This window comes from Haemorhous mexicanus, chromosome 20 (assembly GCF_027477595.1).
Source record: "Haemorhous mexicanus isolate bHaeMex1 chromosome 20, bHaeMex1.pri, whole genome shotgun sequence".
Classification (NCBI taxonomy): domain Eukaryota; kingdom Metazoa; phylum Chordata; class Aves; order Passeriformes; family Fringillidae; genus Haemorhous; species Haemorhous mexicanus.
The window spans coordinates 12,099,857-12,116,491 of NC_082360.1; the positions used below are offsets into that span (position 1 = coordinate 12,099,857).

The 16,635-nt window shown below is 41.5% G+C and overlaps 1 protein-coding gene across 1 annotated transcript in view; it reads right to left on the minus strand.

Moving 5' to 3' along the window:
* FASN (fatty acid synthase) overlaps positions 1-16,635 on the minus strand; it is a 41,333-nt gene that overhangs the window by 3,656 nt on the left and 21,042 nt on the right. Inside the window, exons 18-40 of the mRNA XM_059864150.1 lie at positions 16,404-16,484; positions 16,127-16,312; positions 15,645-15,824; positions 15,214-15,417; positions 13,681-13,991; positions 13,140-13,529; positions 11,332-11,496; positions 11,003-11,121; positions 10,738-10,892; positions 10,199-10,402; positions 9,050-9,200; positions 8,366-8,544; positions 7,707-7,826; positions 7,444-7,566; positions 6,424-6,647; positions 5,902-6,103; positions 4,739-4,890; positions 4,149-4,240; positions 3,852-4,003; positions 3,315-3,557; positions 1,619-1,807; positions 855-1,082; positions 232-452 (exon numbers count right to left, since the gene is read on the minus strand). Coding sequence (XP_059720133.1) covers positions 232-452; positions 855-1,082; positions 1,619-1,807; positions 3,315-3,557; positions 3,852-4,003; positions 4,149-4,240; positions 4,739-4,890; positions 5,902-6,103; positions 6,424-6,647; positions 7,444-7,566; positions 7,707-7,826; positions 8,366-8,544; positions 9,050-9,200; positions 10,199-10,402; positions 10,738-10,892; positions 11,003-11,121; positions 11,332-11,496; positions 13,140-13,529; positions 13,681-13,991; positions 15,214-15,417; positions 15,645-15,824; positions 16,127-16,312; positions 16,404-16,484 — 4,271 coding nt within the window. The remainder of the gene's footprint in view (positions 1-231; positions 453-854; positions 1,083-1,618; positions 1,808-3,314; positions 3,558-3,851; positions 4,004-4,148; positions 4,241-4,738; positions 4,891-5,901; positions 6,104-6,423; positions 6,648-7,443; positions 7,567-7,706; positions 7,827-8,365; positions 8,545-9,049; positions 9,201-10,198; positions 10,403-10,737; positions 10,893-11,002; positions 11,122-11,331; positions 11,497-13,139; positions 13,530-13,680; positions 13,992-15,213; positions 15,418-15,644; positions 15,825-16,126; positions 16,313-16,403; positions 16,485-16,635) is intronic.

The window sequence follows — 16,635 nt, forward strand, 5'->3', positions numbered from 1 at the left end:
GCACCATTTGTGCTTGAACTCTTTCCATTTAATGAAGATCACCTCTCATGTGCTTCTACCCTTCAGCCATCTCTAAGCATCCACTGTCTACAGCTGTCTTCCAAAATCTTCGTGAATAAAAGTCTGTCGGCATTTCAGATTGCTCATATCTAGAATAGTAAGCTTTGAGAAAAATGAGGCCTGATGAGAGAGGATGTTCCCCAGAAAGAAGATTCTCTTTGTGCCCCTTACCTGGGTATATGCTGCCACAAAGGAATGAGACCCATCAAAAAGGAATAAACTGTTGAGTGCATGGGAAGCATTTTGTTGTGCTTGCAGCTGAGAACACATTTCAAAGGCTACACAGGCACCAAAAGAGTATCCAGCAATGCGGTAAGGTCCTTCAGGCTGTATCTGCTTCATGCAATCAATGTAATATGCTGCCAGGCTTTGGATGCTCTCCAAAGGAGCGGCTAGAACATGGAAGAGAGTTAGAAAGACTTGTGAAAAGACACAGGCAGAGACAAATTATGTTTTCATGCACTCAGAAACAAACCTGTTGGAAACATCCAGGTTACTTTGCAGGTAAATTACTAAATTACTGTTAACAACTTGTATTTAGGACAAGTAATAGTAATATTGCTGCTTTCCAATAGTAGGTTGAACAGGATGCTTTGACTTTTGTATACGTAAACTCTTCAATTTAATCTATTACTCCTCTTGATACCAGGGATGTTTGACATGACCCTCTGCAGACTAATAGGCCTGATACCTCTTCCTCCAAGTCTAATAGTCTAGAAACAAAGCCCTCTCTAAAAGCAACTACAGTTCAGAATGTCATTTTGTAAATTCAAGATGCTGAAGAACTGAGATACCTTTTGTGCACTGGAACCCATAGCAGGGCATGTGAAGTCTGGAGGCCAGAGTGTAGAAAACTGCAATGGATCCTTCAATGGGGTGAACAAGGAAAAGAGGGCGCTCCATGCTCTGAACATCATTGAGACGAGTGATTGTTGGCGCTTCTGGGTTCACCAGTAAGTTGTTCAAATCTAGTTTTGGAGGTTCGCCTGGGCCTGCCTTCATCAGTGGGGATGTCTTCAGCTCTTTGAAGGAAAGCACACCAGACAAATCCAGTCATCTTCAGAGTCAGTCTTGGTTATGTAGCCATACTCCTAAAGGACAACTTCAGGGCTAGGGCTGCCCTAGATTAGCCTGTTGCCTCACTACATCATCAGGTCATAGAAGCAGGAATCTTCCTACTGTCAGTTGCTCTGCAGCAACTGCATATGCTTTTAGCTTCCTGTGAGCATGACGTGACATTGTTTATTCCTCAGACAAGTAAAAGGTCTCAAATTGCATCTCACAAATAGCTATGTAAGAGTACTCATTCATGCAGCTCCTAGCCAAGCAAGAAAGAAGCTTGCCTTGCTTGAACACTCTGCCCCCAGAAATGATGGGCCTGTCCCAGTGGTCAATACACTTCTGTGACATGTCTGTCACTTAAAAGCTATTCAATTATAACCTTATTTCATTATCTGATAGAGGATTATGTCACTAGAGATGAAAGCAACAGATTGGAAGCTCAATTATTTGGACTCAGGTAACTGGTAGCAACCTTAATCCAGACACTCTAGATTACCCTCTGCTGTCCTGGACTTGGAAGAAAGTTCACGCAGTTTGTTGATCGTAAGGAGTCGAATTTCTCTCATGGTCATAACAATGTCATAGTCTCTCTCCAGTGTCTGGCGCACCTCCACACCCATCAAGGAATCCAAGCCCAAGTCAGCCAAGGAACTCTCAGCATTCAGACTACTCACATCACGGACCCCTGAGAACAAAAGAGCATACTAGTAAAAGGCCAATTTCTTTTCAGCTCTTGGCCTCTCTAGCAGCCTTCTCCACTTTCTTCTATCTCCTAAAATCTCAAACTGCAGCTGTAGAACTGCAGTTTACCTTTCAGGATCATCTAGTACTTTCATAAACCACCTCTTCTACAACCCCCACCTTGTCATATGGGATCTAGTATTTAGAGTACGTATTAATGTGCACAGGTTTATGACAGGGGATATGTCAGTTCCAACTAAATAGCTGTGAATATTTTCACATCAGCTCTAGACCAAATACAGAACAGTCAGCTAGACAGATTCCACGCACTGGAGACTCTAATTGAAACTGCAATCCTAGACCTAATCACCAGTGAGGATGAAAGTTATCAGTGTCAGTGATGGTTGACTGCAACACTTGATGTCTACAACACTGGAGGAGGAGGTGATATGTTTAGGCTTCATTTCCCTTTTCCCCTTCAATTTTCACACTGTTCAATCTCTCACCATTTTCTTGCCCATAGAAGGCCTCTCATAATAACAACTGCATCTTCAGCTCTTTGTCCCTTCCTCCACCTTGTGCAGCCCCATGTTGCCACCCTTCCCACTATTAGGCTTCACTACTAGCTCCTCTCTTTGCTGCTTTCATACTCTCTTCTTCCAAACTAACCCTGTAGCTGGTGTGGTTTCCCAGACCACACCAGCTTTCCTATTGCTTCTAAAAGCCGCATCTGCCCTGAGAGATCAGATTTGCTGTCAGTGAGTTACACATAACACTCAGGAGACTGTCTTTCATTTATCAGTACCTTTTTTGGTAGAAAACAAAGGGTTACTAGACAGCTCTGTCTGCAATAGAGACAACTGAAGTGGGACATAGTAGACAGAGCTGACAGCGATTATTCAGGACCAACAAAAAAATAAGAGACACAATGGTAAAAGAAAGCAGATTCAAGACAGACAGAAGGACATGGCACTTGTAATGCATAGCTAAGCCATGGTTACTAGATGTTCACCTGGGATAACAGAGCTGGTAAGCGAATAAAATACCAGTTAAACAATAAGTAGAGAAAAGCTACTTTTTGTGGAATGGGGACCTATCAAGGTGAATGTTTGAGAGCTGGAACAGTACTCAGAAAGTTAGTTATGTATTTGCTGTCTTACGTGCTGTCCCAGAATTTTGCTCTTGGGGGTTGCTCCTGTTGATTCTCCATTTCGAAAAAAGTACCAGCTCACTCTAAATAAAGCCCAAGACTCTGGAGAATATATGCCCATCTATGTAAACACAGTAACAGGGAAAAAACCCATAAAAGAAACAGTCCTTATTTGAGAGAAGGAGCAGTGTAAAGGGTAAAAAAAAAAAAAAAAAAGCAAACAGTCTCACAACAGCAATATTGCCACACCACAGGAGATCAGGAAGAGATGCTGAGCAGAGGACCTACAGCAGCACCACTGCTTTCTAAAAGTAATGAGAGAGTAGGCACCATCCAGTAGTGCTTGACTGACAGCACTTACCCAGGATGTGAGCAACAGCTTCTACAAGATCCCGCTGACTACCTCCTTCAGCTTTTGCCGAGATCTTCTCTGCTAGGACAAAACTGGACATGACAGGATGAGGTTGATTCAGGAAAACATCGAGCACCTCCAGGCATGAGCTCATTTGTTGGGGAATTGTTCCCCCCACCACAATGTCTTTGTTTCCCATTGTCTTCATCAAGATACCCACATCACCAATGGCTCCCCACTGGATTGCCAGGCCTGGAGAAGAAATTAAAAGAACACACTAAGCAGCTAACTAAAGCACATGGCAGGAACAGGAGTGAGTTAATAAAAAAGGAACTTAATAATGAGCTATGCTAAGGCCTGCATTTCCTTTGTACTGTTAAATGGTGAGTATTCATTCACACATGAATGACTCAGGGTAACATCTAGGAGCAGAAAACAGCCTTCAACATACTTTATCACTCCAGATAAGTGCACAGGCTTCTGGTGGTCCTCATCTGGTTGTTTGGCAAGATAGTTTATACTGTGCAATGAGTAAAATCATCTTACCTGGGAGTCCATCATGATGCCGCTGCTCACAGATACGCTCCATGGTAGAATTGGCAAAGCCGTAATTACTTTGCCCAGCATTTCCTCTTCCACAGCTTACAGAGGAGAATACAACAAAATAGTCCAGGTCTGGACACTTCTTACGAGTCACCCTTGGAACGGAGCAAGAGAAACCCCATCAGAAAAACCTGCTAAGTGTATTATTGTCAAAGGCTAATGCAAGACTAAAACAACTAAGCTTGATCAGTTCCTTGACTTTAAAAACAGCTCTTGTTTGTCCCTTCTACAAACACTTACCAATCCAAATGAAGGGTGCCTGAATACTTTGGCTTGTTGACCTCACAGAATAATTCTGGGGTCTGATTTTCAATCATGCCATCTTTAAGGACCTATGGGGGTGGAAAGAGGGATAAAAAAAGAAAGTGTAGTTTCCGTATCTCCAGTTTCTCTGTTTAAATATGCCGCATGGCTTGAGATATGAGAGGATATCGCTACACAATGTATTTTTGTAACTTTGCAGTACAGACATATCCTGAATATCCCAAAATATGACAACATGCCTTTTGTCAAGTCTGCTTTTTTCAGTATTTTTTCTGTATTGACACTGCAGAAATTCTGGCAAGCTCTACATGGGATTTTTCTTGTCCACAGGAGGCTAGGACAACATCTGTCTTATCACAGAACTGAACTTGTTGGCCAAATACTGTTGCTTCTCAGGTCAAAGGAACAGACCCATAAGCCTTTAGTCACCAGGAAAGACCAAAGCATAGTGTCCTTTGAAACACAGAGAACTTAACTAAAATTGTATGAAGCCTGACTGCCTTTAGTAAAGAAGTCACATGAATGGATGTTACTTCTTACAAGTCCTGAGCATTTTTGTCACTTACCACAGCCAAATTAAAGATGCCTCCAACTGGTCCAAGCTTCAAAGCCTCTTCTATCAATTGCTGTGTTCCTTCTAGTGTTCCAATATCACTGGTAGATACTAGCACTTTGATTCCCAGTGCCTTCCATTCTTGAACACGTTTAGCCTGGTAGCCTAGAAGAAATAAAGGTAGACAGTGCCTTGGATGAAGAATCCCAACCATAAGGCTTTGGTTAAGCTGCTCCTTTATCCTTTTCTGACTAGATAGGGACTGAATAGCTAAATAATTGGTGATTCAGCTATGAGATAAAAATTGGACAAAACTTGAACAGCAGCTACAAATCCTTAGAATTTCAGAAATTCTACATAGATAAACTGGAGAACGGCACTGGGAGAACCTAAGGGCTGAGGTGGTGGTGTGGGGAAGGAAGGAAAAAAGAAAAATACAACTGTGAAGAGAAATTAACAAAAATTTGGGTACTGAGATTGGGAAAATTGGCTAGATTAAAGCAAAGCAACAGATTATAGTAGCACGGCCAGAACTTGAGAAGTTGTATTTGATCTATGGGTTTGTACACACAAGTGGCGTGATTGTGAACTTGCCAAAAGAAAGAAGAAACCTGTAGAGACAGACAGAAGTTGAGTTATGAGTGAATTTGTATGAGGAAATATTGAAGACTATCACTGATAAATCTCAATTGCTGCCACTGTAATCAAACTAATGCAGAGTAAGGTCCATCTTTACAGATGAGCTATCTAAGGAGCAAGATAGATGTACCTTGAGGAACAAAGTATCTTTAACAAGGAGTTTTTAGGCCCTTCCTTGTGGCATGTGATCTAACATGCTACAGCCAGTGCACAAGTCAGTGAGATAGCCAGACTTTGCAGAGGGCATAAAGGTAAAAGAAAGGCTACAGAAAAAACCCTGTATAAAAGAGAAAATGGGTTGATAGAAATAGGAAGCATAAAAGGGGGAAAGTAGTAACTGGAAAAAAAGGTCAAACTAAGAGATTGTTCCTCCTTTACCATAAAGAAGATAACAGCTTGAAGTGAGATAATACAGGAAAGAAAAGAGATCAAGACATTATTAGTCACCAACAGGACACTTAAAAGTGGAGAGAAACTACAAACTGAGGTCTGCTGAAAGGCAGTCATATTCCCTGCTCCCTTACAATTTTTGCTTACCAGTTCGTATGCCAGAACGAGATGTCAGTATAATTTTCTGTGCTCCTCTCTCAACTAGCCACTGTGCCAACTCCAGCCCAAATCCTCCCAGGCCCCCTGTGATGATGTAGGACTTCGTAGGCGGACAGGAAGTTCGGGAGATTGCGGAGATTTTAACTGGTTCAGACTTTCTTAAAGGATACTCCTTTTCCTCTTCTTGGACCTTCCCCCACAAAAAAAAAACAACCAAGAAGCAGAAACAACACACAAACACACACACACAAAAAAAAAGGTAGTTACAATTAGATAATCAGAAACATAATGCATTTCTTATCTTTTCATGCTATGCTCCTCCAGACAGTGGGAATGAGCCTTGTAGAATCAGTGTCAGACTTGACAGTTACAATTGTGACAATGTCAGCAGTAAAAACTGACCCTGTGCTGCCCTACTCATAGACCTTCAACTCAAAATAGATCAAAATATCCAATAGTCACCAGAGGATGGCCAGAGGTATCAGAGAATCAAAATCATTATTGCATTACCTTGATGATAACTTTGCCAATATGTTTTCCTTGTGCCATGAATCTGAAGGCAGCTTCTACCTCTTCTTTGTTGAAGACTGTACTCCTCAGGGGCTTTACTACACCATCTCTTATGCCTTTCTGCAACAGCTCTGATACTACTTCCCACTCTTGGTTTCCCTCATCAAATATTGAATCTAGTAGGATCCCATGAAATGCCACGTTCTTGAGGAAGAGAGACATTCCTAGAAAAAGCAACTTGGTTATGACCTGATGTTGCTGACATCTCAAAATGGAGCCTACCCTGTGCTTCAGAAACATTTCTGGGTTACAGGAGTAAAACAGTCAGATGCTTGAATTCTACATTTTCCAAACACATTCTTGCATATATTCTCCAAACATTATGTTGTTCTCTTACAAGCAGACCAGTTTCACAGAAATGCCACTCCAAAAAATTGCGTGTTGAGAGGACAAGCTATATCATGATCAGTCTGATATTAAAAATAATTTTTTTTTTTGTCTAGTGACAGCCGAGTTAGAGTCACTGGGGAGCTAGAATCATACACACATCATGTCTACCTCCACAGGAGACTCTCTCATAGCAAGGATTTCCAATATGATAGGATCTTTTGAAATTAATTAGAATAAGGAAGCAGGCTGTCGACGCTATATGCAATCATTCTAAAACAGGAGAACATTGCTGTAATTTTTCACTGACACATCACCTTACAACATTCAAAAATTTTTTCCCATCCAAGAGAAATCAGGGTTATCTTGCCCTGTGCCTTCAAAACTGGTAGATGCTGTTGACTGCCTTGAGGGACAAGAGGCCTTGCAGAGGCATCTGGATAGACAGGAACACCAGGCAATCAAAAGTGATACAAAATTTAACAAGTGTCAATTGTGCACCTGAGCCCTAGTAACACCAGACATAAGTATATTTTGGGGAGGCTGGAGAGCTGTCCTGCAGAAAAGGGCACCTAGGGGTGCTGGGCAGGAGCTAAAATCTAATGAGAGGCGCTTCCCAATGCCTCATCTTACCAAGCTGACTGTTGTTAGATAGATCAAATTTGCCTATTTCCAAGAAGCGCCCATGTCGAGCAAGACAACGCAAACTGGCTTGGAGCTTCTCTTCTGCCAAGGAATTTAACACGAGGTTGACACCTGCAATGAAAGAAGAAGCACCTACTTAACTCTGCTGAGAGCCTAACCCTGTCTTCCAGTGAGTCATACTGTCTTTAGAATGCACAACTGATAATGTGGCTTAGCTGACAAAAAAAGAAAAAATATTTATTGAACTTCACCTTTTCCATTGGTAACTCGAAGTATATGTTGTTCAAAGGCAGTATCTCTGGAGCTGGAAAAGCTATTAGCATCTAGCTGTGGGAATCTTGCTTGGAGATACTTACGTTTCTCAGCAGAACCTGGAAGTAGAAGACAAGTTGAAAGATGTCACTAATTTCATTTTTATGATGAAACAGCCCATTTTCCACTGCACATCTTTCCCCCAAGGACTGTAAATCCGAGAAGCCATTTCCAAGCTTTCAGTCTCTCAAGATGTCAGACTCTAGAACAAAGGCTGTCTGGTTGCTACTGCTCATTTATGAGATAGAGCAAGGACCAGAAACAGATGAGCGCCTTTCAATGAACAGGCATTGGATGCATATTACTAAGTGTAAAATAAGGAAGCCATGATCATCTTCTGGACTTTTGATTATATAGTGTACAGAGACAGATAAATTTGACTGTGCTGTGGAATTTTCAAGCACAGAGTCAGTAGCTGTATTTACTATGTAACCAGTTCTCAGCCTGGAAACTAGATCAAAGCTACAGCAGACCACATTGGGAGGGGAATAAGTATACACCTAAATAGGTATATATCCTTCTATACGTGTACACACACATGCTTTCTCTATTAGCTATAATCTCATTCTCCCTATGACTTTGGGCCCTCAGTACTCACCTACAGTAGTAAAGACACGGCAGCCCATACTCAGGGCAATGGCAATGGCTGCTTGGCCCACACCTCCTGAGCCAGAGTGAATCAGGACACTCTCACCCTTCTTCATACCACCTCGAACCACCAAAGCATAATAAGCAGTTGCATAAACCACAGGCACTGAAGCTGCTTCTTCTAGAGTCCTAAGGAACAAAGTGGAAGAGGTATCTTTAGCCTTGGAAAAGACTACTAGATTTTCCTGATGAAATGTGCCTTTCTGCAACAGAAAGGTTCCACTGCTGAGATAGATAAGAAAGTGTAAGATAAGACAGATAGAAAAGATAGATAAGAAGGTGTCAATCATACAGCAGACTACCACAGCTGCCAAACACAGCCAGGTTTCATTATTCTGCAAAAATATTTCAGTAACTAACCCGTAACATAATGAACACTGATATCCCAGTGTATACTGAAACATGTGAAGCTAAGAGCCCAAAAAAAGATGAGAACGTTGTGTAAGCCGCTGTACAAAAACTAGTGCTGAACTCCTGCAGTGAATCTAATCCAAAATCCTACAGTTGCTTGGGACACTATTGCCCTGTTAACATTTGCCAGAGAGGAATCTAGCCATTGTACAGCACTCAGGTTTAATCAGGGCTGTCATCAGCCTCAGGCAGGAAGGCAAATCTTAACCAGAAGCTGACCTACCAGTTTTCAGGCACCTCCCACAGAAACCTTTTTTCACAGTCTACCACTGTGGCCAGCCCCTTTGCTGGCAGCAATCCCATTACTCTTCTTCCAGCTGCGTCCCGTCCTGAGAACTCCATGCCCAGCATGCACTGCTGCAAAGCCCAGTTACCTGAAAGAACATTAACACCTTTTACAAAAAAAGAAAATTCTCTTCTAAAATTCCTGTTCTACAGCAGCAGTCCCTGAAAGTCTAAACCTCTGAGATTTGTCTCTTCTGTACACAGTTCATAAATTGTCATAGTTAATGACTCACTGCAAGAGTAGTGGAAAAGGACTTGGTCTCATCAAATCACAAGCACTTATCCTTGAGGATATTGCATTAGTTTCCAGTTTTCATGTGAGAAATTTAATGAAAACACCTTGTTTCAGAGGCAATTCTGTCCCTCAGAAAAAGAATGATGCATAAACTAGAAACACGATCACTGCAAAATATGAATTTTTTGATAATTCATGTCTTAGGCAGACACTTATGTCAGTCATAGAACCATTTAATGGTTTGTGTTGGAAGAGACCTTAAAGATCATCTACTTCCAACCTTCTCCCATGCACAGGGGCAACTTCCATTATGCCAGGTGGTTCAGTCATGAAGGGGAACCCAGCCCTACTCAAATCACTAAATTTTAAAAGAGAGGGGATGAAACATGTTAAATACGCATTTTAAAACCATTTCATACACATTACATTAATTCTTAACTCGCTATGAAGATAATACCACCTCCATTTTGTAAACAGGCAATTAATTCATTGTGCATTTTTCCTCCCTGAAATTCAAGCATGTCCATCAGCATGGCAAAAGGAAACTTCAACATTCTCACCTTGGCATTTACCATGCCCACCTCTGGAACCTCTATCAACATGTTTTATCTCACACTTGGTATCTGTGCAATGTGGCAAGCAACATTTCTCAGAGCATAGTTTTTAAATTGGAAAAAATGGAACTGTAACTAGAAGTAGAACTTGGGAACTTTTTAGTGTACAGCCCTGCAGCAGAGCTGTACTTCCTTCTCAAAAGCATTCTGGCCAACAATCTAGCCAGTGCATGACTAACAATCAAGAGATTAATTCTAGAACAACAATACGTATCCTTCTAGTGTAACTTTAACTCACCAGGGATAGCATCTGGAGAAAGTTTCCCCGTGGCCAGCATAATGTCCCGGAAGTTGAGAGATGCATAATAGACTTTGCAGAGTAAAACATTGGGATCAGTTGTGTGGAAGTGTCGAAGAGGGGAGACAATCCAGCGAAGAGACGAGAGATCTCCACGAGTTAGCACATTTACATAGGCATATTCTGTCAGCTCCTGAGGTTGTGCTGCAGAAGAAGGAACAGTAAGAACTTACACACATTAACAAAAGCACATGCTTTCCAAAACGAGTAAATTCCCTGTGCAATTTCTACCTCCTCCATTTGCTATCCAGAGAGCCCTTTCTTGCTTTGCAATACTACTGATGCCCTAAATAGCCTATCCCTCCTCCTAGCACCACAGTGTTCTACTGTTCACTTTGAGCTGAAGCAGAAGAATTCAAAATTGTTCATTAAAAATAATAATAAAAGGTAACAGTAGGAACAACAGCTACTCATTTTCTATTCAAAGTTCATTCAGATTCAAGGCCTTGCAAGTGATCCTCAGCTCTCAAAGACTGTACCTTGCTGCAATGTAAGATGCCTGAAGGAGCCCCACTTTCCATCACGATACACATTCATCACCAGGTCCTTCTCAACAATCTTCCGCATCTCCAGAGAAGAAAGACTCGTGGGTGGGACAGCAGATGAAGGGTTCAAGTTGGAAATGAACACACACCTGAAGACAAGAGTTGTCGTTTTGTTTGTTTTGCTATAGGTCTGAGAAGAAGCTAACACAAATATCTCATCTCCCAAATGTAACTCAAGGGCATCATCAGGCTTGTGTACCTGATTCGGTGGCCTTCTGCTTCAAGGCGAAGGCAGTTCACCATTCCCAAAATTCCTGAGTTCGCACAACTGGTGGCAGTCAACCACACAGGCTTCTCTGATGGGTCAGCCAAGATCTCCTACCGGACAAAGAGGACAAACCCCAAACTGTTTTACTAGGAACTACAAAGAAAATAGCCCTCATATCCTTGGCAGAGATTAGTAACTTCTATTTTATTAAAAGTAACTGAACACACATACACATATTCTTCTTTCAACACTACTAAATATCTCATTTAGATAGTATAATGATTTGGAAATTCAGATACATAGGACACAGGAATTCTCACCTTTAAGGATTCAACCCACTTATAGTTCATCTCATCTACTGGCAGAAAAACAGGTGTTTTGACAGGAGCTTGCCGACGGCACAGGAAAACAACTGAGCCAAAGAATGACTTCTTCATGGCAACAAGATTCAATGAAGCTTTGCTGAATAAGTCCTCCCACTGTGCCTGTCAAATCAGGCAAAGCAACAAAATTAACAGCGAAGTCAAAAGTCAATTTTTCTTGCTTTTTCTTTAAAACTTCCTCTGTATTATTGCAGTACAAATACAGGTTTGATTAACATAACTGTGTTTTATCCACATCTAGACTACTCCTTCCCTAAAGGATCTTCCAAAAGTGGGAATACAAGTATCTCAAAGTCCAGGTTAGGGAACCAGTCTCAGCACACTAGCAGGTGTGCAAAAAAACCTGAGCTGTGACCATGCCACCAAATTCCACAGTGTATTTGAATGTGTCTACTCTATGCCATATAAGCCCTGTTTGCACAGAGATGGGGAGAAGCACCCATATGTCTAAGTTACACTGAAATGGCATTTCAGGAAAATAAAAGAATGAAAATGCATGTATGGTATATCCAGAAACTCTTAAGGATTACTATCTGAATGAAAAAAAGATGACTGCAGGCTCTCAGAAAAGCATCCATTTGCTTTTCCTGTGCCAGGCACAGACCAGCAGAAGGTTTTTACAGTGTAATCCCTTATATCAAGGGCCAAGGACAGTGTCTGTATCTAGAAAACTTTGAGAACTATGAAAGTCCTACTACCAGGCTACTGATACATGACAGATTTCTGGTTTTTGTTATTGGTGCCAGCAGCATCTCAGTGCCTTCTCTTTATCCTCCTGTTCACCGGGAAAGATGCAGAGCAAAGAACTTCATATTTCTTCTGCAGTCCCCTTGAAAAAATGTCTGCAGGAAGTGAAGGGCTAGAATCCATGTAATTGCAAAATTCAAAATCCAACAACCCCATCCCAGAATTATAAACAAAACCCAAACTTGAAATTGCTACTCTCTTCTTACTCTAAAAGAAGAGAGCTGAGAGGCTGCATCCCCTCAAATCAGGAAAAATGGGTAAGTTCTGTAGAGGTTGAATTTTCCATTACTGCTTGGTCCAACAGATGCCAAGAAAAGATGATGCCCCAGTTTCCACCTTTACCCTTGCCTTTTACTCTCCTCCTCTTGCACCAGCTTTGGCATTAGTTTATCTGTATGATATACTGGTTTGAAGATATAATGCTGACAGTCTTCTCTCCCTCCTCCAGCTTCTCAGGGCTTATTATACTGTATCTCATTATGGGATCAGATAACATAGGGAAGAGGAAAGGAAGAAAAGAAAAATACAAGAGAAAAGCCTTCCTTCTGGGAGCACCTTAATGTTAGAAGAAATTAACTAACTTGCAAAATCACACTCCAAGCAGTAGTATCAAAAGTAAGAGAGAGATTGATACCTAAGCATTTCAGGATCCTACAGTGATAAAGCTGTACCCCACCCAGCAACGTGATTTTAACGATAAAGGAATTGTCCTGGTCAGTGTTTTTATACAGATTAGACAGATGTACAAAAGAAAATTAATACTTTTCAGTGCATTAAGAAAGGCTTTCCTGATTTAACCTGCAGTTTACTCTCTCAACCTCATATGTAGTAATTTGCAAGTCCTCTCTTCTTAAGAAGTGTTTATTAGATATTTCTGCATAAGTCCTCAATGGAAAGGCATGCAAGCAATACCTACTATACATTTACCATCAGGGCATCTGCAAGCAGCAGACTCAGACTATCCATGGTGAAAGTATCTGTCCTTGCAAGAGGCTTACCTCACTTAGGAAGCTGTGTTTCTGCTGCAGATCTGGGCTTGTAAGGAAACTGACAATTTCTCCAAGAGTTTCTCCCTTAAGAAGAGTATGTAGCAAAACAAACCCTCCTTCTTTCACAGCAGCTGCCAAATTAGAGAGTATTTCAGTGGTATTCACTAAAACATTTGTTGAACAGTTGTATACCACCAGGTCAGCATTGGTCAGATTTCCAGAGGGAGGGCTAGATGGATCCCACCGGCTAGAGACAACACCAGCATCTTGTAGCTCTGTTTCAATAGCTGAAAGGTTTTCAAGGTTGCAGTCAGTGGCAATGTAGTCCACCTGCAACAGGGGCTGAGCATTCAGAATACTTTTCACACGAGAAAACAGTTGTCCACTTCCTGCATTAGCCTGTGAGAAAAAGAAGGGGAAGGAAAAGCAGAAACCGAATCAAAACATGAGTGATATCCAGAATTATAACCAGAACAACAGCAGTATGTAATCGGGTTCCTGGAAGGCCTAGAAAGACTAGCTATGGTCCCATCCCAGGCTTCCAACTAACCTCTACTATCTTCATCCTATGACTGATCATGTTCTCCAACGCCACATCCAGGCAAGTCCTCAACTCTGCAGAATCCAGCAATCCACTGAGAAGAGGGTCATTTTGGAAGTGCATTTTCTCTCGAATCACAACTTGTTGCAGCTCAGAATGAAGGTTTCCATTCAGCTCCAGACGGCAGATCTCAGTGAGGATATGCTGAAGGCCATTCTGTGTGGACGAGGACCCCGTAGCAGCCGCTGCATTTTCTAGTCCAGGGATGACTAATTTGACCCCATGCACTGCCACCTTAGACTGTAACTTCTGGATCAGACCTATGGAATAGAAGGGGAAGTAAAAGGAAGAGTCAAGATTTTCCAAGAATTCTTTTCCTCTTTGCCTCTATTTGTTACACCAGCTGATAAGCACCACACATTACAGCATCCTATATCATTAGCTCAGCCACACAGATACAGTGCAGCCTGTTATATTCACATGATTATGTATTGTGCAGTAGCTGCCCCAAATAAGCAGGCTTTGTAGCAAAAAAAAAAAAACTAAACCCCTCAATATCCTGTGGTAAGACTGACTGAAAGAGGGCAACTAACGGAAAACTTCTGATTGATTTAGGGAGCTGTGGAGGAAAATGTTAAGTTTCTGAAGATACAAAAAGTACTAAAATGCCTTTTTGCTTTATAAACTGATGGGAAATAGTTAATCCTGACTGAGGATCAGGAACTGGATTACAAAAAAATAAAACATTCTCACTACAGCCTAGAAAAAATACCCGCTGGGGGCAGTATTTGGATGCTGCAGGGGAAAACTAAGGAGGAAAAAAAAAAAGGAAATCTTTAAAATCTATTGCCAAATCTAAGGATGAGCATGAAGACACTCCACCAACACAGAATGAAAAAATTATTCTCTCAAGATGAAGCAAAATTCACCACTAGAGTAAATTTTTTTTTAAAAAGTAACATTTTTCTATTTGATGAAAAGGCACTTAAGGTGATTAGTGGATGTCACCCCATCAAAAAACAATGTATTCAGCTACCAGTTTCACAACAGACTGAACTGCTCCTATTCAATTCTTGTGGCAAACAATTGCTTTGATGTCTGCCTCACTAAATAATTTTTCCTGTTTGGATATGTGCCCACAATCAAATGGGAACCTTGCCTATCTTAGCAGTTCACAGGGAAAACCAAACCAAGGTTAAAAACTCACTTAAGTAAGGTCTCCTGTCAGTGTCTAAAGCAACTAGGTTGTACTTCTCCTTACAGATGATTCGTGTCTCTTTGCTTGTAGAAGTGGTTGTGCCATCTGACACCACATCTGACTGTTATAGAAGGAAAGATGTCCTTCAGGCTTTTTACTCTTTCCACATTTTAGAGATCTCAGGCAGAACTAGGTTTTAGCTTCCAGCAATCATACAGAGAATCCTTGCTGAAGTCTTCTACAGAAACCTACATTTAATATCTTGGATATTCTGAAGGAGTATGAACAGCTTCTCTCGGGCTAGAAGATTGTCCTAGTATGACAAGAAAACAATCCCACTCTACCTTTGCATTGCTCCAGATAGGCCTGAAGATGGGCACTTGAAGACAAACAGCTACTTTCAGTGTAGGGCACAAAGCAGAATTTTTCCAGGGTGGGAGGTATCTGTTCCTGTTGTCGCCGTGGTGCCACAGAAGCATGAAGACCATTGATCTGAACACCTCCTGCTTTAAGGCTATCAAGACAGCGGTCCACAACAACTTCAAAAGCTGAAAGTCAGGAAAGAAATATAAGTTGGAAAACAAAAAAATATTTTGTTCAAGGCGATTTGATGAACAGCGCTAAATCAGGCTCTTCCATAGAGAGGTTAGAGAGTTGCAGAAGAGCTTGGAGACTAAGAGGGCCCCCCATCGAAGGTCAAACTACTACTTCAGAACGCACACATTCACCCAGTAGTCAAAGCAACCAGCAGAAGTTCAAGCATGAGAGACATTACCTTCTATATTGTCCTGGTATTGGCACACCTGCTCACGATGCAGCACTGGATCAATACAGACCGAGCGAATCCTCGTGGGTAAGCGCAGACTGCGGCCAGTCTCAGGTAAGATCAGCATATGCAGCAGAGTGTCAAGGAAGGTCACCCAGTTCCCATTCCACAGAACTTTTCCTGCACTTGCTGCAGAAGAGGAAGAGAAAGCCTCACTATTTCATCATTCATCACATGCTAGAATGTCACTGCTTATTAAATGCCTAGTTTGGTGTATGTATACCCAGCTTCCCCTGTAAACTCCACCACACAGTCCTACATTGGAGAGGGCAGCTTTCCCAATGCTCTTGGTTGTTCTCTCTTATCACACAAAGTATAATTACCTCACAAGGCACAGTCAGGTGAACTGTTAATACAAATGGAATTAAAAGATCAAATAGTCATCATTATGATACCCAGGCTCACTGTGCTTCTTTTGAAAGGAAATTCACCTTCACTATTGCATTCTAGAACACCCTGGAAAGTTGGTCCATAATTATATCCACGCAGATGCAGCTCTTGATAAATGTCATCTTTCAAGAGCCTGGGCTTTGAGCTCCTGTCTGCTTGAGTCCGAAGGCCATCTGGCTGGTTACAGAAATTGTTCTGAGCAGTGTTTTCCAGGAGTGAAATCTTCCCTGAAGGGCACAGTAACAAGAATAATGATCATTATCATTATTTATAAATAATGGATTTACCAAGTTGTGCATATACACTTCCTTCACTTACCACTCACAGCCAGATTCCCATTTCCTGACACCTCAAAGCAGCGGGAAGCAGGCATAAGTCTTACTTCCAGCTGTACTGATCCTGCAAGAAACATTGAGGAAGACAGGACTGTGAGGTCATTTATCTCTACCATCCTCAAGCAGAACTTTTTCTTTCACTATCTCTAGACTTACTGCTCACAACATGTAATAAAGATGACCATAATGCATATTACTTGACTGTATGAATCCAT